A 20,032-nucleotide genomic window follows, 5' to 3' on the forward strand; every position below is an offset into this window, starting at 1 on the left:
ATTACTATATGCCAGTGCGTGACAAGTATAAGAAAGTAAGTCGCAATCGTGTTACTATAATACTAAGTACAAGGGTTGACGAGGTGGTTGCCCTACTTATGACATAATCATCTCAGAAACGAGGACATTTAATCTAAGATGAATTTTAATATAATCTTTATTAAAATTTAAAAAAAAACACTTCCTGAAAAACTCTTTAATTTTTTTTTCATATATAATTTACGTAAAATTCAAATTTTTTTTGTTTTAAATAAAAAATTTAATTTAGCACAAATTTTTTTTAAAAAACTACTCTCTAAATCTGAATTAGTAAAAAAGTTTACTATTTTAAATTAGTGACTCACTTTTTGCTTCTCAATTAGTAAAATTCTACTAATTATTAGTAACTTTTACTAACAATTAATAAAATTTAACTAATTTTAAAGCAAAAAGTGAGTCACTAATTTAAATTAGTAAACATTTTTACTAATTCAGATTTAGAGAGTAAATAAAATTTCTTTGAAACAAATAAATTTTTATTAAAACTAATAAACATAACATTTTATTGCTGAAATTTTTTTTTATTTGTAATAAAAATTATAAAATAAAAAATAAAATTTTTAAAAATTTTATTAAAAAATAAAAGAAGTGAGAAATATCGCATTGTTTTATATAATATGAAAGTAATTTATCATACTTTATAGAAATTATGTTACATTCAGAAGAAAAACAGTTATTCTTTATTTTTATTTAAACTCTCTTTATATATATATAGTATATATATATACATTTTGTGGTCTGATATCATGCGATATGCAAATAATTATTTATTCAAAAATCTCTCCTTAAAAATTCTTAATTTACTTATTATATATACATGTATAATGTCGTGTTTGTATTTTAATTATCGTTAAAAAAAAAAAGTTTAATACAAATTTCTCAGCCACGTTAGATTAAAAAAATGCGCAAAATTATATATTGCAGATTGTTCATCTTATGAAAGTAATTAATTTCTATGAAAAGGAAAATTATTTTACAATTTTTTTTCTGATATAAAATAATGAATTTTAAATAAGTTTTATTTAAAAAAAAAAAAAAAAAAATTACAGAGAAAAGTAATTTTGGTATATACCGCAATTTCTTATCAAAGTTCCACTCGAGGGATTTTATATAAATATAGTTGGGGAAACAGCTCTCGCAAAGTTTATACTGCGCGCGATAGTTTTGAGAAAAAAAAAAAAAGCCGAGAGAAAATTTGTGAAAAAAGAATCAGTTGAGGTTAAAGTACAATGGATAATTTGCACCGGGATACATGTGAACTATATGTAATTAACTATATAATGTCGAGTATATCAGTTGCAAAATCAAAGTAATGATGTCAATTAAACGCAATTGCAGTTAAACATGCACTTCCTGTTTTTTCCTATTTTTTTAATTTCCAGATTTTTGTTTAATTATTATTGTTTTCCTAAAATTTTTTCGGAAAAAATTATATTTAAAAAAAAGGATTATCTATCGGTATTTATTAAATATTTTTTTTTTGCATTTAAATAATTAAAAAACAAAGTAATTAAAAATCTTTCATTGATATTTAAAAATTGCAAACTTCCGCTTGAGACGAGCAAATAGTGACTATATAAAGTAATCAATAAATGGAGACATCAATGCTGGAATATCTTTCCTTCGGGTATATAATACAAAAGTACAAATAATTTTCTTTCTATTTATATTAAAAAAAGTAAAATTTTAAAATAATAGTTATAGTATTGATTGTGAGTTGTTTTTTTATTTACTATTTTATAATTTATAGCAATTTGAATTTTAAATAAATAACTATTTATTTGATAATAGTCAAGTAACCGATTATTTGAATCAAATAAATTTTTTTCAGTGTAAATAATAATAATAATAATAATAATAATAATAATAATAATAAAATAACAAACAAAATTAAATTTGATTAATTGTATTTGTTACAAAAAATTTTAGTTATTTAAAATAATTAAAACTATTGAAAAAAATAATAAAATTTTAAACAATTAAAAAAAATTAAGGGAGACAGTAATAAAAAAAAATTGAACGTATAAAAATTTGAAGTTAAAAGTAAACAGTGGTAGCCTCTCTCGGACGAAAAGTGAAACGAAAAGTGGCAATTGCGTTTAGTCGACTTAAGAAAGGGGAACTAAGATGCAAACTAAAGGGAGTCATATTGTTCAAGGGTTGTATGTATATATACATATTGTTATATAGTTGGTGGAGTTATCGATCCTCGCGGCTCGCTGACCGGCGGTCAATGAGATACGGACTTTTCCCTCGCCCTCCTTGAAAACCTCCTTTAACGGAAGTCATGTCTGACCCCTTACACCGCACACGTGATTCATACACGCCATTCGGGTAAAACTTTCACATAGGAGTTAACTGAGTGCAGAATATCTGCGTCGTTTAAGAGGAAATTAAGAAATCAACAAAAATCACTAATATATGAATGATAATGTTTCGAAAGCTTTTTTTGATGATCTTTCCATTGGTAATTTCATTCTGATGAAATAGTTGAAATTTAGCAATATAGTTCAGTAAAATTTACACTAAAATTCAGTCAATTCACTCAAAATTATAGCAGAATTCTACTTTACCGATTGATCTGTTTTACCGATTAATGATAATGCAGATCAGTAATCACTGATTTTCAGTGAAATTTGATTGAATTTCAGTTACTGAACTAAATTCAGTTGCTAATTTACAGCTATTTCATCACAGTGAAATATTAAAATTATTTATTTAAATTAGTTAATTTTAACTAATTCAAATTCAAGTACTGAATTTCAGACTAATCTTAAAATATGACTTTTACTGTGATAAAAAAATACAAATAAAGTTCGCTTTTCAAGCAGAACAATAAAAAAATCACCCTTACTTTTATTACAATAATAATTAAAAAAAATTGGACGAATGAGACATTAAAATGAGGGAACATGGAACCCTCGATCGAACGATTAAACAAATGAAATCAGTGACGAGGGTAAAACCGCGTTGGTATGTCAAATCCGAGGGAATATAAATATATATTTAAGAAAGTATAGGGATATATGGCGATCTACTTTCAATTGTAGTCCATATATATACACATTACTGTAAAATAGTGGGGGATAGAACAAAAAGGAGTGGGAAAATGAAATGAGGAGAAATTTTAATGGGTGGGGATTGATCGTGATTATATTTTAGAGCGCAAACTCCAATTTCCCCTAAAATCCTTTTTCTACCCTTCTATACATCCTCCTTTGTACCCCACTACAATTGAAATTTTTTTTTTTTTTGGAGTGGGAGGTTAAATACGAGTCGATTTCAACCCCTCCCCTTTCCCCTTTTCTACTATTTTGTCACGTTTGGTTACGCAGGTGCCGCCACCCCTCACACAAGCCACGTGCTTCGTGTAAACATCAGCTTTCGTGATCTCTCCAGGGGTCATTTAATGACTCCCTTCTCTTTCTCTATAGTATAGATATACAGGTGAAGTCAAATGATTTATTCATCATGTCTAAGTGGAATCGTTTGATTCACGCGAATCATGAGAAATTAGTAGAAGATAGTCATGCGAATTGATATTTATTTTAATTGAACCGACATTTTTTCCACACTGATTTGTTATAAATTTTGAAAATCAATTTTTAAATTTCTTATAAAAATAAAGAATTTTTATTTTCAAGATTATTAAATCTAATAAAAAAATTGGTTATAAATCAAAATTCAAATCAAAATTTTGTTTAGAATACGAAAACAAATTTAATTTTTGTCCTACACTGAATAAATAATTATTTGATTGAAATAATTGGTGACTATCAAACAAATATTTACTTGAACCAAATAATTTTTATTTGAATTAAATAAATTTTATTTGAAGCAATAATTATTTGAAAATAATATTTTCGTCATTATATATTAGGGAAAAAATTGACGTATACAAGAGGATTTTGAACATGCCCTTAATTTGTGTTTCATTATTTTAAAATTTGTTGGTTTTTTTTATTAGCTCATAAATTAATATATAGATTAAAAGACTTTAGGAAGTTTTTTTTTCTCCCATAACTAGGGCAATTTATTAGCAAATACTGTTACTTAGTAAAGTGTAGTGTAATGAGAGGGTTGAGAAATATTGACTTTGAGAGTCACACCTTAAAATCCAGATATTGAAATTGGGTGTGTCAGGGAGAAAAAAAGTACCACATCATTAAAACTGATTTATTAATGCCTTTGATTAACTACTATTTAAAAATTTAAAGCATTTATTTTTAAATTAATTAGAGAACACCAAAAAATTTTCAAAATATTTTTTGTTTTAATATTAAATATTTTTTTGTTGCAAAATAATTAAAAATTAGAAAAAATTTTAAAAATTATAAAAAGAAAATTTTACTAAAAATTGTAAAAATTTTATAGTTTAAAAAAAATTTTGTCATTTATGTACGCTAAAAATGTATGCCTTAAAAAATTATTTACTCTCTTATCTTATTTAAAATATAATTAACTTTGTTGCAAGGCATAAAATAAATAATTGGTTTAGTTTGCCTATGGTTTAAAGATAAGATAATATTTATAATAAAAAAAAATTGTAGTTTATTTTTCTTTTTTTTTTCGTTTTAGTGGGATTTTTTTTCACTTATCTTAATTGACAGGTTTTCTTTCCCTTGAAGTAAATTTTAAATTTTATTTCTTATATATTGACGGGGTAAATATATATATGAAAACTGAGTTCAATATGTGTATTTTATTTTTACGGTCAGTACTCTCATTATATCTAAAATTTATTTTCACCCTGACCTCTTCGTTTTCCCTTTTATCGAACATTGATCCCTATATATGTATATATAAGGGCGAAGACCTCCCTATACGAAATATTAAGAAATTTAGTCTGAAAATTTAATTACTAGAACTGTTTAATTCAATTAATTCATTATCATCGTTATTATTATTATTATTAACTTTTTTTATAAATTTTGATCCTTCACTGAATTGATTTATTTTTTTCATCAGTTATAATATTTGAGGTTATATTAGATAAGACTATAATGTTAAATTGTTATTATGATTAGGCCGACTTAACCTATGTTCAAGGATTGAAATTAAGTTAATTTTGAGGTTAGGTCGATTTCTGAAATACCCTTAAGTATATATACGAGTTTATACCTTGAACATGGCCTTAACAAAATAGAAACACTTGTCTCGTATCATATTATATAATCTATTTAAATATCGGCAAGTTGATATTAAATGGAAAATATAAATTTAAATTTCATGTAGAAAATTTGTCACCTTCCCCGTACACATATATATATTTAGGACCAGGTGGCCTTCTCTCTTCCAACTAACAAGGTTACGCGCGTCTTTTATCAACTTTAAATCGTCGAGACGTTCATTTTTGTTGCGTGTGGCCTGCTTGTATTTTGATCTGGGCCAGATACACGCAAACATTGTTAAGTTTCAGTATATATATATTGTATACGCAAGTTTCTTTTATAAATCGTCTCCTATCGTGTTTAACTTTCTTTTGTTATTAAAAAAAAAAAAAACAAATTTGGACCAAAAGTTTAGAAAAACTTTTCTAATTTGGAAAAATTATCAATTTCAATCAGTTCAAAAGTTGATTTTTTCAATTAATTTAAATTTAGTTTTATGTCCGAATAAACATAACCTTAAAAAATATTTTGGCGCGATTTTCTAAAATTTAACCAATCAGAAATTATCGAATTTGTCGAATTTTTTCAAATCGTGCAGAAAGTTCTTTGGAGGTTATGTTTGTTTGGACAAATTGAAATTCGATTTTTAAATAATTTTATAATTGTTTTACAATAATATGAAATTTAAATTTTTTTTTCTGTGACAAAAAAAATTGGTGTGTTAAATTTTTGTTTCCAATATATAAAAGCGAAAGGACATTTCCTTGTTCATTTTCTTCTCAACGCGCGTTGGCAACGTCCACGCGAAAGAAATATTATCCCTCTCGCTCGATAATCCCGTTCCACTTTCCTTTCCGACTTGTGAACGACTCAAGAGAGTTTGCTTATTCGGCTGGTCGCCAAATTTCTCTGATTTTGCAAATTTATTCTCAAAAATCAATCTAAAAATGTTTCTCGATATATAGAGTATATATAGTTTGATCTTCATAAATCCTTCCGACTTTTTTGAAAAAAAAATTATTCAACTATTTTTTAGATAAAGGATTTTAATTATTTTTCAGATATAATTTCAAAAATTTCAAATTTTATATAGAAAAATTTAAACGTTTCGTTGTAAAAAAAAAACTCCATTTGCAAAACCTCATTTTATCGAGTTTATAAAACGTCATTTCATGTTTGCTATCATATCATAGTCCTTAATAGTAATATTAGTAATCAGTTGCTGAAATCAGAAACCAAAATCTGTTGCGTGTACAGACAAGAATGTGTACATACAATAAATTTAAATTTATAATTTCTTTTTTCTTCTATTTTTCATAATTTCACTCTTGTTATAGTTATTACCTTGGTTCTAGTTCTTTTTTAAATTATGAAAAAAAAGTTCTCTCTCTATTTGTTGATAAAAAAAAAAAATCTGATATATCGAAACAAAGCAAACTCTTACAAACCAACTTATTTCATCAAAAAAACTTCAATAGAAACTTTGGAAAAAAAATATTTATTATATATTTAAAGAAACAAAAAAAGAAAGTAGAAAAAAATCCATATTTTCTTACATTATTTATTTTAGCGAAGAAAATAATAAAATTTAAAGTGTTTTGTAAGGAAATTAATTAGTTCTTTTCATTAGAATTATTAGAAAGAAATTAGAAAAAAAATTGAATTTTTAAAAATTTTTTTTAATGAATAAACAACAAAAATCATTACTTACTTTAAAAGTCTTGTAACTAGATACAACATAAGAGGCACCGTCCTCCAATTCGTCAAGATTGAGTTTACGGTCTCCATCCATTGAAAAAATATGTCGCGCCCCTCTCGGGAGATCCAAACGCAGTGATAATCTGTCCAATAAGGCTTCCAATGAGCCAATATCTCGTCCAGGTTTGAATCTGGAAAAAAATTTTGAAATTTAGTCGCGTTTTTTTATTGATTATTTACTCTCTAAATCTGAATTAGTATTTAGTAATCTTTTTTAGTATTTAAAAATATTTATTAGTATTTTGCGTATTTTTTAGTATTTACTAATATTTATTACTATTTGAATTAAATTTAAATTTGTTACTGATTAAAGGTTGAAATTTTTACAAATTCAAATTTAGAAATTGAAATCAATCAAAACTAATAAAATATGTATAAATATTTAGAATTTTTATTAAAATGAAATGAAATTTATATATTAGCATATTAACTAATTTAAAATGCTAATGTATTTTAAAGTAATAATGATATTAGGTAAATTTCTATGAATCGTAAATCACGGCATATTTCAACCGAGACCTTAAATTCATAACTTTGAGATCTACATCTAGAGAAAGCAAACTACAGGAGACTCACAAGGAGTTTGCCATTACCAGTTTATCGCGATACGAGTCTATCGATTTTGTTTTTTTTTTTATCGTTAAACACAAAGTTTTTTTTTTTACATCAAACCATTTGGCATTTGATTTTTAAACTTTGTTTATAAAATTTATCGCAATCGTTAGCAAATAATTATTATTTGTTTCAAATATAAAAATTATTATTGATTCAAATCCAATTTATTTGATGCAAAATTATTTTGGTTCAAGTATAAAATATTTATTACATTTTTTTTTAACTTAGAATTTGTTAATTACTGGTCCAAAGTTGTTGTTTTATAAAAATCTGAGAATAAAATTTTCAGAGAGAGAGTGAAATAGTTCAGACAGCTGTGTGTATTAATTCAATACGTTAATTAAAAGAAATTTATTAGGATTAGTTGTTCCTATCTTCTGACGAATTTCATTTGCTAGGTTGATCATGAATTATACATTACCTATGTTATTCACTTCAGTGAAATGGTTACGTATAATAAAATATTTCTTACACTTTAAATCGGATTTTTTTTATTATTCTAATAATTACAATTATTAATACAATTTAATTATTAATAAATAATAATTAAATTCTATTATAGTTGCAATATTAACTTCAAGTTTGTAGTGTTTCCTGTTATGAAGAAATTCAGTAGTAAAAGGCCGTTTAAGTCAGACACTCTCAGTATAGCGATAGAAAACCGACAGACATTAATTTTTTAGACTTAGAAAAATATGCATAAGGCAAAAAAAATTTAATACAATCAAGGAAAAAAATATAAAACTAGAATTATATATGAAATAATTATAATTTATGTTATACTTTTTTTTTACTGGATTTTAAACGTGATGACATGAAATCCCTTGACACAACTTACAAAGTATAATTTACTTTAAAAGGGAAATTATAGAGTAATTTAAATATTCAACGTATTTTAATTTTATAGTCCTGTCACTTAGTAAATCTTGTTTAAAAAAAAAAAAGTAAAAAACAATGTATTTTAACAATTTATGTATACTGCAAAAAACATTAAATAATGTTTAGAGTATATATAGTAGCATTGCTAATTTTTCATTTTATTTAATTATAAAAATATTTCTGCTAAAAAAATATATATAATATATAATTACTCTAATTATAATTAAAATAATTGTATTTATATTATTATGAATATATTTTATTACATATATTAATTAAACTGATCAGTGATAAGATTATCAACAAAATGTGTTAAATAATCTTAATTTCTTTTAATTTTCATTAAAATATTCAGATTTTTATCTAAAACATTTAAATTTATAATTTTTCTTTCAATAAGAATTTGATATCAAAGAATTAATTAAAATGATCCTCCCCTCCTTAATTTTAACGGATAAAACTGAAAAATTTAATCCGATTTTCTCGTTTTTATTTTGTTTTTTATTTTCTTTTATACTAAAATTGAAAAATTAAATTAAAATTATTGAAAAAAGATAATAATTTTTATTTTAATAACTGTGATAAATTCAAAATTTTTTAAAATTAACTCTCACAGCAAATCTTTTTATGCGCCTTCACAACAAATTTGTTCTCTGAACATAAATTGAAAAATTAATTATACAGAGATAGAAGAAGTTGGATGCTACAGCAAATATTATTTGCTCTACGTGCATATATAAAAAATTTGCAGTAGCAGCGAACTATTTGCTGACACAGCAAATTACATTTGCTTATATAGGAACAGCGAACAAATTTGCCGTGGGGTCAAAAAAGTTTGTGAGTTAATTTTTAAAAATTTGGACTAATATCACAGTTTATCACAGCAAAATTTTTCGTTGTCATGGGAAAATAATTTGTCTGTAGTTACTAATTTTGATAGATTCGATCATTAGTTCACGCATCTGTAAGCAATTCCTTTTTTTTGTGTAGCAAATATTGACTTTAAAAATCAGGTCTTTTCGTGTACGAACAAAGGAATTAAAACACTATTATCAAAAAGTAATCTTTCAATTGTAAAAAAAAATTAAATCAGTAAAAAGGTGGATTTAATTATATCAAAACAATCAAAGATTAATATCTTGTTGACAGTAAATTGACCCTCCCTCTTTTGGAAATGACAAGACCACCCGGAACAGATTAACTCCCCTCCAACCTTTGTTTTTTTTAAAAAATCAAGATCAAGAACTCACCTGAATTCAACTCCGGGAAAATAGGGATCCCCATTTTTGTAAAATGTGACACGTCTAGCCCTCCAATATCCAAGGTTATTGTACCTTGCCGGTTGCACCGGCTCGTGTCGGCTCCTCGGCCTGGTCTCCGGCTGCTCCGGAGGCGGCATGCGGGGACTGGAGGGTCTACTCTGCCTGTTCCAGTACCCGCCCATACCGCCACCCCCACTTGTACAATGCTCCGATCCCCCCATTATTCCTGTGTCCTGCATTACCATTCCCACCCCTGATGATGTTGTTCCCCTACGTCCATTGTTCGTTGTCGTTGTTGGTGGTGCCACCACCTCTTGACCTGACATCTCCCTCTCTCTTGATGATTCCACCTCCTCGTCGTCTTCCTCTTCATCTAATTCCCCTACTCGTACACCATCTTCTTCCTCCTCCTCTTCATCTTCTTCCTCTTCATCATCATCATCCTCCTCTATACCACCACCAGATGGTGTTGTATTTGCCATTTGAGTTGAATTTTGTTTTGGTGATTCGTCACGACGTGGCGCCTCTTGATTGCGTTCGTCTTTTGTTACCTCCCCCACAATTGGATCTTTGTTTGAAATAATATTGTTTGATGAACCAACGTTATTGTCTTCAAATTGACCGAGTCGAGAGCCCGCTCGGGATGAAGTTTGATTGTGGGTTGCTATCATACCTTTTGCAAGGATTTCGGGGTTTTACTTCTAACTTTGCCCTTTTATAATTTATTTCTTTGTATTTCAGAAAAAAATTATAAATGATTCGTTATTTTTTGAATTTCGTAAGGGTGGATGCTAATTGAATTCTGTTTTGGTAAAGTCATTTCGTTATTCTTGGACTTTTGGATGATGTTTAGATTCTGCAAATTACAGTTCTGACAGTCGGTTTAGCCAAAAGTCATTGAAGATTCTTCAAATTCTGTTTGTTGCGGCTGATCTTTGATGAAAGATTCTCGTAATATTTGTGATGAGATTTTGCTAGCAATTGATAAGATATTTTTGTTAACAAATGTATTCCTATTTGATGCGAGGAATATAAAAACAGATCGTTCAATGATTAAGATTAAACCGATGAAACTGACTAAACTGATGCTAATAACAATTTCTAGATGTGTGATAAATGCTGATGATTTATCAGATATGAGAAAAGGAGGTTTAGCAAACTTTTAGGATTCTAAAATTGATTGTTTGACAGATAAGTAGGATTGTGGAATTCTTTTTGGTTTGACAGAAAAATAGGACTATTAAGATTTTATTGGTTTAACAGGTAAGCAATTTTGCTTTTATTGGCATATATTGAGGACTTTGCAAATGTTTTCGATTAGTTTAACAAATTAGGATTATACAGTTGTTCTTTTATTAGTTTATCAGATGATTAGAACTATGTGATGATAGTAAAAATTTGCCCCTTTTCTATTATAATGATATTAACGGATTTTAAAGATTACAAAAAGAATGTCAATCCTGAAGCTTTAATGAAGATGTATTGCTTTGAAATAACGGATGACTGTTGTAGTTTTAACAAATCATCTAAAGAAAAAATCAAAATAATTTCTATTGAGAATATTTTTAATTTTCATGTAATCAATACCTATATACAATCGATACAAAAGATGCTAATATTTAGGTGAAAATTCGTGTAAATTTGACCTAGTAAAAATCATGACTGATCGGTACTAAAGATAACCAAAATATATACTCGACAGAACATACTTAACACATGCTTTATAACTTCTTCTTGAAATGTTCGATCATCACAATTTTTAATATAAAAGTTGATTATAATTATGCAATTATAAAACAATTTTGTTTCCTTACACTTCCTAGTGACAAATCTTCTTAATCACTTTTCTAAACAATATCCATATTATTAGCACTTGACCTAGAAGCTGTTTTTTTTTTTCTACTGCATAATTTTAACTTTATGGTAATTATTATTTAAGCTCTTGACCTTGAGGGGCTTTTTTGTTTTTCTTCCTAAAATTATACAATGCGGTATTTTAAAAACTCAGAAAATGTCAGATTTCAATCACTTATAGCACTACTACTGGTCATTGTGCTCGTTTAAATCGGATAAAATTTTTTCTAAATTATAATCACTCAAGTTTTTCACTGAATTGATTCATCACAATCCCTCTCTAGTTGACAAGATCTCTTTCTCAATTTAAATTAGGTCTCTTATTCAGCTGTTTTGATAGTATCTGAATATTGTTAATGTTCACTATTAATCTAAAACTACAGGTTTCGAAATAATTTAAAACTTTTGATGCCATGTGCAACTTTTCTTACACGGTGATTATAATAAAACACTTTTTTTTACCCCTTAATAAATTGTGTAAAGAATTTAAAAATTATTAACAATTTTTAGAAAAATATTTAAATTCTATTAATTGCAAATACAAAAAGCAGTTAAATAATTTTCAAAGCACTTGTAGTTTGAAAAAAGCACTATTTTAGTAAAAAGAAAATTTCAAGATCGAGGGTCCAAGGTCATTTACACAAACACACACACACATACACACGATATGAGTGATTTTAAATTAGAGGGACTATGGGACAAAGTGACTTCCGGTACTTTCGGTCACAAGGTCTCGTGGGATAAAGTTGACGAATGCAAATGATTTAAGTCTCGCCGCGGTAAAATTGCTTACATATTCATCGCGCTCGCGTCCTTCGACAGTGGCGTCCCGACGTCGAGTGTTAGCTTTTGAACGGGCGTCGGCGTCAACTTTGCGGTGTCAGTGAACCGAAACGCGAGAGGTTGCCGCTTTGGTGAACTTGTTGCGCTCGATGAAAACGATGTGCACCAGGTCTAAGTCGACAACAACGACGCAAGCTCGAGGATGAAAAAGCTTCCGATTCGCCAAGACCCCCTCGACTTCATAGTGGATTGGTGTTTTTTTGGGGGGAGGGTGTGGGAACAACCCTCTCTTTGTTATTGGACTGACTTCCGGAGTTGGAATGGCCGACGAAAGCGCAGCGTCCAAGAGAGAGAAAAAGATTATATATATATGTATATATTATAGCAGAAGAGAACAACCATATAAGGGGATCGAACCTCTTGTGCAAAGTGCACTGACCCTTTGTGCGAATGTAGAGTCCTTTAAAGGGTGCGATATCAAAACGACATGATCGACCTAACTGCTGCCTCACTAAGATCATCAGCTTATATATTTGTGAGCTCAAAAACATGTTTGCGGATGGAATCTGATTTTGCTTTAGAATTGATTGTTTAGAATTCTTGGTTCTTTGAAAGGGAAATTTTTCGTAATCGCTACCAATTTATTTCTAAAGCCTACTCTGTAGATCTGTATGACAAATTTTACTAGAATAGTAAAAGTTTTGATTGGTTCATTTAAATCTTTCACTATTCTAGCGAAACTTTTTGCTGATTTTTGATTTTTAGTAACAGATTTTGTACACAGAAAATTATAAGGTATTAAAATAATAAGCTTTGCAGCTTATTTTAATGCCTTTTAATTTTCTGTGTATATGCCTTAAAAATATATTTGCTTCTATTAATAACACATTCCGAAGTTGAATTTGTCAATCCTTTTTAATTCCGAATCATTCCGTATCAAAAAAATTCATACCGAATCAATCCATTTCCAAGCCAATCGGATTGATTCGAAATTAAATTTTAGGATTCAAGAGAATTAAAATTCAGCTTCAGAATAAAGAATGAATTCGAAATTTTGTTTGAGCTGAAAGCAAAACAGTTATTTTTTAATATATACGTGCAACCAAAATCTGTTGTCCACACAAACATGTTTTTTCAATGTACAAATTTAGATTCTTATGGATTACTAAAAAAACAATTGCGCATAAATTGAAAAATAATAATATATCTATAACAATTTTTCCCTGTTACTATAAAACATATATGTTTTATTTATAATTTATTATTATTTACTGGAAATTTTGTTATTTACAAAATTTTCCTTATTATTGTTTTTATTTCTTCAAAAATAATTTTTTTACAAAACTTTTTTATTATGTATTTATTGTTTTTTTTTGCGTATTATTAAAATTTGATAATAGTTCTCTGTGTATATATAAATTAAGCGATTTGGTTGCAAGAACATTGTAGTCGAAAGCAAAAAAAAAAAAATGACTCTGAAGATTATTTTTCTCTTTGCATTATTTTGCATTTGTTTTTTAATGCATTTTAATATTGTTGATTCGCAAGGTTGCGTGGCTTTTGGTCAACGATGTGACTGTTGTTCAGGTTTAAGTTGTCGACCAGCTTTTGTTGGATTTGTGTGCCGTTAATTCAGCACATTATTCCATAATGGTAAAAAAAATACTTCATTTTATTTTATTTATTGTATATAGTCAAGTTTTTTAACTGCAAGGTATTTTATGATAGAACTCTCATAACTGCAAGTTGACGTCATCAACCTATCAGTGCTGTAAATTCAAATTATATATTTTTATTATTAAATCATTTATTATTGATAATTGCAACGATGTCGCTTACTTTATATATGAGAACCATTGTCAGACTTCAGTAATGTGCAAATAAAGGAAAAATTATAATTATAATGATTGTTATTATTATATTATTTAATTATTACAATTTTTTCAATTATTATTATTTTTTAATTTATGCAGATTTGTTAATAATAATCCATTAAAAATTAGGTTGAAAATAATTTCTGTGCGTCCATTAGGTTGATAAATAAAATTTATTTATTTATATAAAATAATTTATTTTTATAAAAAATTGATAACAAAAATCAAGTTTACATATCTCCAAATATAATTATTTAAAAACTTACTAAAATGACGAAATTTTTTTTTTTATTAAGATTCATCGACACATATAGCTCCAATAAAAGCGGTTTTGCATTTTAATCCGCTACAACAATTAAAGGGTTGTGCATCACAACGTTTAAAAAATGATAAACATTCTTGTGAATTGACATTATTAAAATTTATTAAGAAACAAATGATGCATAAAATTACTGATACAGAAGTGATTTTCATTGTTATTTTATTGTCGTTTGTACACTACAATATAACATTTTTAACAACTTGTTATCTTTATATATATATGTATACAGTAATCGCAAACAAAGTAATCTAAAATTTATACCAATTTACAAAAAAAAAATTATTTGCATTACAAAAACATTTGCAGATAATAATAAGGAAAAAATTTTCAATCAAAAAAAAAATCGACGCCTCCCGTTGATAAGATGCCCGTTCATTTGTCAGAATAATAAAATGCCAACTCGAGCTCAGTTCAATATGAAGCTAGTTCAATTGTCAAAATAATAAAAGGCTATCTCAGTTTCAGAATAATATAATCCTATCTCGCATTAAATTCGAATTCAAGTTTTCGTAAATTAAAAAAAAAGTTTAAGTCGATCAGAATATTAATTCATACTTTTTAATGATTAATTAGTGATTAATAATTATTAATAAAATAAGAAATAGAATAAAAAACAAATAATAAAGTAAATGAAAATAAAAAATATTATTAAAAAAGAAAAAAATTAATTTAGCCTTGAATTATTTATTACTAATATTATTTTTTTTATTATAATTTTTTTATTAATTTTTTTATTTTGTTAATCATTAATTAATCATTACAAACTATTAAATAATATTCCGATCGAGTTAAAAATATTCAAGTTTTCGTAAAATAAAAAATTTTTAACTCGATCGGAATATTATTTAATATTTTGTAATGATTAATTAATAATTAACAAAATAAAAAAATTAATAAAAAAATTATAATAAAAAAAATAATATTAGTAATAAATAATTCAAGGCTAAATTAATTTTTTTCTTTTTTAATAATATTTTTTATTTTCATTTACTTTATTATTTGTTTTTTATTCTATTTCTTATTTTATTAATAATTATTAATCACTAATTAATCATTAAAAAGTATGAATTAATATTCTGATCGACTTAAACTTTTTTTTTAATTTACGAAAACTTGAATTCGAATTTAATGCGAGATAGGATTATATTATTCTGAAACTGAGATAGCCTTTTATTATTTTGACAATTGAACTAGCTTCATATTGAACTGAGCTCGAGTTGGCATTTTATTATTCTGACAAATGAACGGGCATCTTATCAACGGGAGGCGTCGAAATTGTTGTAGAAATAATTCTTTGTAAAATGTGAAAAAAAGATTTCATCACTTTTTTTTTATAAAAAATTTTAATTAAAAAAATCCACCATCCTGAAAGTAAAAAACAAAAAATATGTTTAATATACTTCTTTATATTTTTAATTAATTAAATAAATTATAATAATTAATTAATTGATAGTTAACTGCATTAAATAAATTAATATAGTTAAATAATTAAACTGATTAATTATAGGATAGTAATAAAAAAGAATTTAATAAATTATAAATTAAAATATTATTTAGATAAAAAAAATATTTACCATGGGGAAATTTGAATTTTCACATTGTCTGACATATGTAACCAATAAAAGCAGGTACACATCTCAAATTTTCACAGCATCCCTCTCTATTGTCATCACATCGTTGAAATCGTTTGATACATTCTGTTGTCGCAAAACAAGGTGCCATTGAAAGAAATATGCAAATAATTGCAAATAAGAGAATAGTCTTTAGAGTCATTTTTATTGTTTTCACTGTTTTTCACACAACCTGTTTGTTAGATTTAATTAATTTTTTTTGCAATCAAACTTCAAGTAAATATATTTTTATTAAGAATTAGTAATTTTTTATTAATAATTAGTTAATAATTTATTATAATTAGTTACTTGACTATTATCAAATAAATATTTATTTGTATCATATAATTATTATTTGAGTTAATTAAATTGTTTCAAATACAGAAATTATTGGTTCAAGTAAATATTTATTTTATAATAAATGTAATAAATTAAGTTATAATAAATTAAGTATTTACTATTTTAAAAAAAAATTGTACCTATTCAAATTATTTTTACGATTTTAAAGAAGCGAAAACATTATTTAAATTCTTTTTTTTTTTATTTGCTCTTTATATATACGATTGAAAAAAAAACTGGTTTTCCTCTTTCCTTGTTGATTGATAGTAAATATATTTTGCGAAATGTAAATGTTATTCTCTTCATGTGAATACCCTGGATAAAAAAAAAAAAAAAATTTTATACTTACACATTGATAAAATGTGTGATATAACACGACTATATAAATCTAACGTCGAAAGTGAAATAAAATGAAAACAATAAAAATGTCTCTAAAGACTGTTCTTGCAATTTTTTGCATTTGCCTGATAATGGCACCTTGTTTTGCAACAAAAAAATGTATTGAATATGCTCGACGTTGTGATGACAATAAATTGGCATGTTGTGAAAATTTAAATTGTTTACCCGCTTTCATTGGTTATATATGCCGTTAATTTTTCATTTAAAATTTTTCTGTAAGTATAATTAATTATTTTTTTCAATTTTGGCTATTTTAAATATTATTTTTTTTTTATTTTTAATAATAATTTATTAATTTTTTACTTAATTATTTTTTGAATTATAAAAAAATATTAAAAAGTAATTTTAATTATTTTTTTCTTTTACATTTTTAGGACACGAAAATGAATTTAATCAAAAGGGAAATCAAATTTTTATTAATATTATGTTTTCATTTTTTGATGTTGATTAATGTTACAATTTTAATTGAAAAAAAAATAAATTATTGATAAAATTAAATTTACAAGTTTCTATTTTTATTATTTTATTGTGGTACAAAAATTTTCCTTATTTATTATTTGTTTAATTTTCTTATTGCAAATAAATTTTTGTATTTTTATGAATATTATATTATTTATTTAAATGTTGAAATCTGCGATAATGATTTTTTTATATATATATAAAGCAAACGACGTTGTTGAGAATATTGCACTCAAAAGAGAAAAAAAAATGTCTCTAAAGATTATTTTTGTTGTTGCAATTTTTTGTCTTTGTTTTTTAATTAGTATTATTCATTCTCAAGATTGTTTAACTCATGGTAAACGATGTGGTCGATTATTTGACAAAAAATGTTGTGCAGATTTAACATGTCAAAATGCTTTTGTTGGACAAATATGCCGTTAATTGAATATTTTAACATTATTCCTATATTTTATGGTAATAAACTTCATTTTATTTACAAAAAATATTTATTTTTATGTATTATAATTATATAAATAATCCAGAGAAAAGGTTTTTTTTTCAAAAAGAAATAAATATATATTTGTTTCAAATAAATTTTCTTTGATTTAAATAAAATTGTAATTATGTTAAATAATTTTTTTTTATTTAAAACAAATATAATTTTATTTGTCTCAAATAAAATATTTCTCTGGGTGTATAATATTAATAGAATACAATATAATAAATAAATACAGTCAAGTCTCGTAACTGCAAGATATTTTATTATAGAACTCTCACAACTGCAAGCTAATGTCATCAACATTGTCAATGCCTGAAAGCCATTAAAATTATCATTAAATATTTTATATTTGATACATTAATATTCAATGCATAAGATAAGATTAATATCGAGTGGAAATTTACACACGTGTTAATTGTATTTGAATATACATATGTAATAAAAAAATTTTTATTTAATGAACCGAAAATATTTTCTGGATACAATATTAATTTATTATTATTAACGTATATTGTTACATAAAATGAATAATATAAAAGCAAAAAAAAAGAAAAAAATTGTCCCAGTTTTCAATTGAAATTTGCAACGAAATGTACTGGAAAACTTTTTGTATACTTGCAATCATTTTTGTTTGCCTATTTTTTAGTGCAAATGTAAAAGCTTGTTTAAATGCAGGTGAAAAATGTGATGGAGAATTATTGAACAATTGTTGTGAAGGTTTAAGGTGTTTACCTGCTTTTTCTGACTCTATTTGTCAATATAATATTTAAAAGCATAAAAAAAAAAATTAGTAAGTAATGCAAATTTTTTTTTTATTTATGTATTAATAATAAATAAATAATATAATTATATGCTATATAATAATTATTTTTCATTATTTTAGAATTACAGTTCTGTTGAAGCTATAATCATTATAATTTGGAAAATGGAAATTGATAAAAAAAATTTTAATCTTTGGATAATTTCATAATTCTGTTAAATATTATTTTAGAAAATTAAAAAGTATTAAAATAAGCTTATTATTGTAATCCAATTTTGCTTTTTTTAATACCAAAATAGATTAAAATAAGCAAAATTGGATTAAAATAATAGTTGCAGCTTATTTTAATGCCTTTTAATTTTCTATGGTGATAATGCTTGTTGATTTAAAATTATAAATTTTATTTGATTTAAAATAAATTTTTATATATTTAAGTAAAATAATTTGTTTTTAATTCCTCATTAATTTTTAAATGCAAATCTAATTACGAATTTATTAAAATTTGCATATCGTTTGGAAAAAAACATTTTTTTTTCAATTCAAAATTTTTTAGATTCGTAGATTATATATATTTAAATTTAAGATAAATTTTTTGAAAAAAAAGGTGATTGAAAATTATAACTATTAAAAAACATGAATCAAAAGATAAGAAAAAATAAAAAATAGATAAAAATAAAATATTAAGGTCATTGAAATTAATTTAATTTATTTGTATTTGAATAAATTTATAACAATGTATAGATATTTTTTGGTTATTGAATATTAATACCTATTAAAATGGTATAAAAGCAAAAAAAAATGTGGTCCTAGTTTTAGAGTTGAAATTTTTAACGAAATGTATCTGAAAACTATCTCTGTACTTGCAATCATTTGTATTTGTCTCTTTTTAAATGCAAATGCAAATGTTTGTTTAGATTATGGTAGAAAGTGTGATGGAATTTTTAAGATTTGTTGTGAAGGATTTAAGTGTTTACCAGCTACCAGAAAACCGAATGATCTAAGATGTCTAAATGATAAAAAGAATACAACAAATGATATAGTAAGTATTGTGAAATTTTTTCAATTTAAAAATTATTTGTTAATTTAAAATAAAATAGAAATAAATAAATTATTAATTTAAAAATGAATAAATTAATTAATTATTAGTTTTTAAAAAATAATTAATTAACTTAGTCGATTAATAATATTACAATAAATTGATAATTATTAAAAAAATAATGATATATTAAATTATGAATTATTTAGTTTGTTTCAGAATTGCAGCTCTATAGAAATTGAATATCAATTATAGGAAATTAATAGATAAAAATTTACACTCTGGATAATTTAATTAATTTTGTAAGAAAAAAAATTTATGATAAAATGTAGATTTAAAATATATTTTTATTTATTTAAACAATAAATGTTTTATTATTTAGTAAATTTAATAATTTTTAATTCAAATAGATAATAATTTTACAAATTGATATCTTTATAATTTTTAACAA

General features: G+C 24.9%; 1 protein-coding gene and 2 long non-coding RNA genes across 3 annotated transcripts in view; 2 read left to right on the top strand and 1 right to left on the bottom strand.

Moving 5' to 3' along the window:
- The window catches only part of LOC127283261 (echinoderm microtubule-associated protein-like CG42247), a 30,022-nt gene extending 17,624 nt beyond the window's left edge, over positions 1–12,398 (bottom strand). Inside the window, exons 1-3 of the mRNA XM_051307998.1 lie at positions 11,374–12,398; positions 9,653–10,638; positions 6,862–7,039 (exon numbers count right to left, since the gene is read on the bottom strand). Coding sequence (XP_051163955.1) covers positions 6,862–7,039; positions 9,653–10,335 — 861 coding nt within the window. The 5' untranslated portion in view covers positions 10,336–10,638; positions 11,374–12,398. The remainder of the gene's footprint in view (positions 1–6,861; positions 7,040–9,652; positions 10,639–11,373) is intronic.
- A 4,202-nt stretch (positions 12,399–16,600) lies between these two features.
- Positions 16,601–17,343, top strand: LOC127283142 (uncharacterized). The gene is made up of 2 exons (XR_007843307.1): positions 16,601–17,060; positions 17,220–17,343. It is a non-coding gene; the product is annotated as an uncharacterized LOC127283142 (long non-coding RNA).
- A 585-nt stretch (positions 17,344–17,928) lies between these two features.
- On the top strand, positions 17,929–18,988 carry LOC127283213 (uncharacterized). Its single transcript, XR_007843321.1, has 2 exons — positions 17,929–18,575; positions 18,669–18,988. It is a non-coding gene; the product is annotated as an uncharacterized LOC127283213 (long non-coding RNA).
- The last annotated feature ends 1,044 nt before the right edge of the window (positions 18,989–20,032 follow it).

Source organism: Leptopilina boulardi, unplaced genomic scaffold, assembly GCF_019393585.1.
Source record: "Leptopilina boulardi isolate dan_hultmark-lab unplaced genomic scaffold, ZJU_Lbou_2.1 LbouV2_31, whole genome shotgun sequence".
NCBI classification, from domain to species: domain Eukaryota; kingdom Metazoa; phylum Arthropoda; class Insecta; order Hymenoptera; family Figitidae; genus Leptopilina; species Leptopilina boulardi.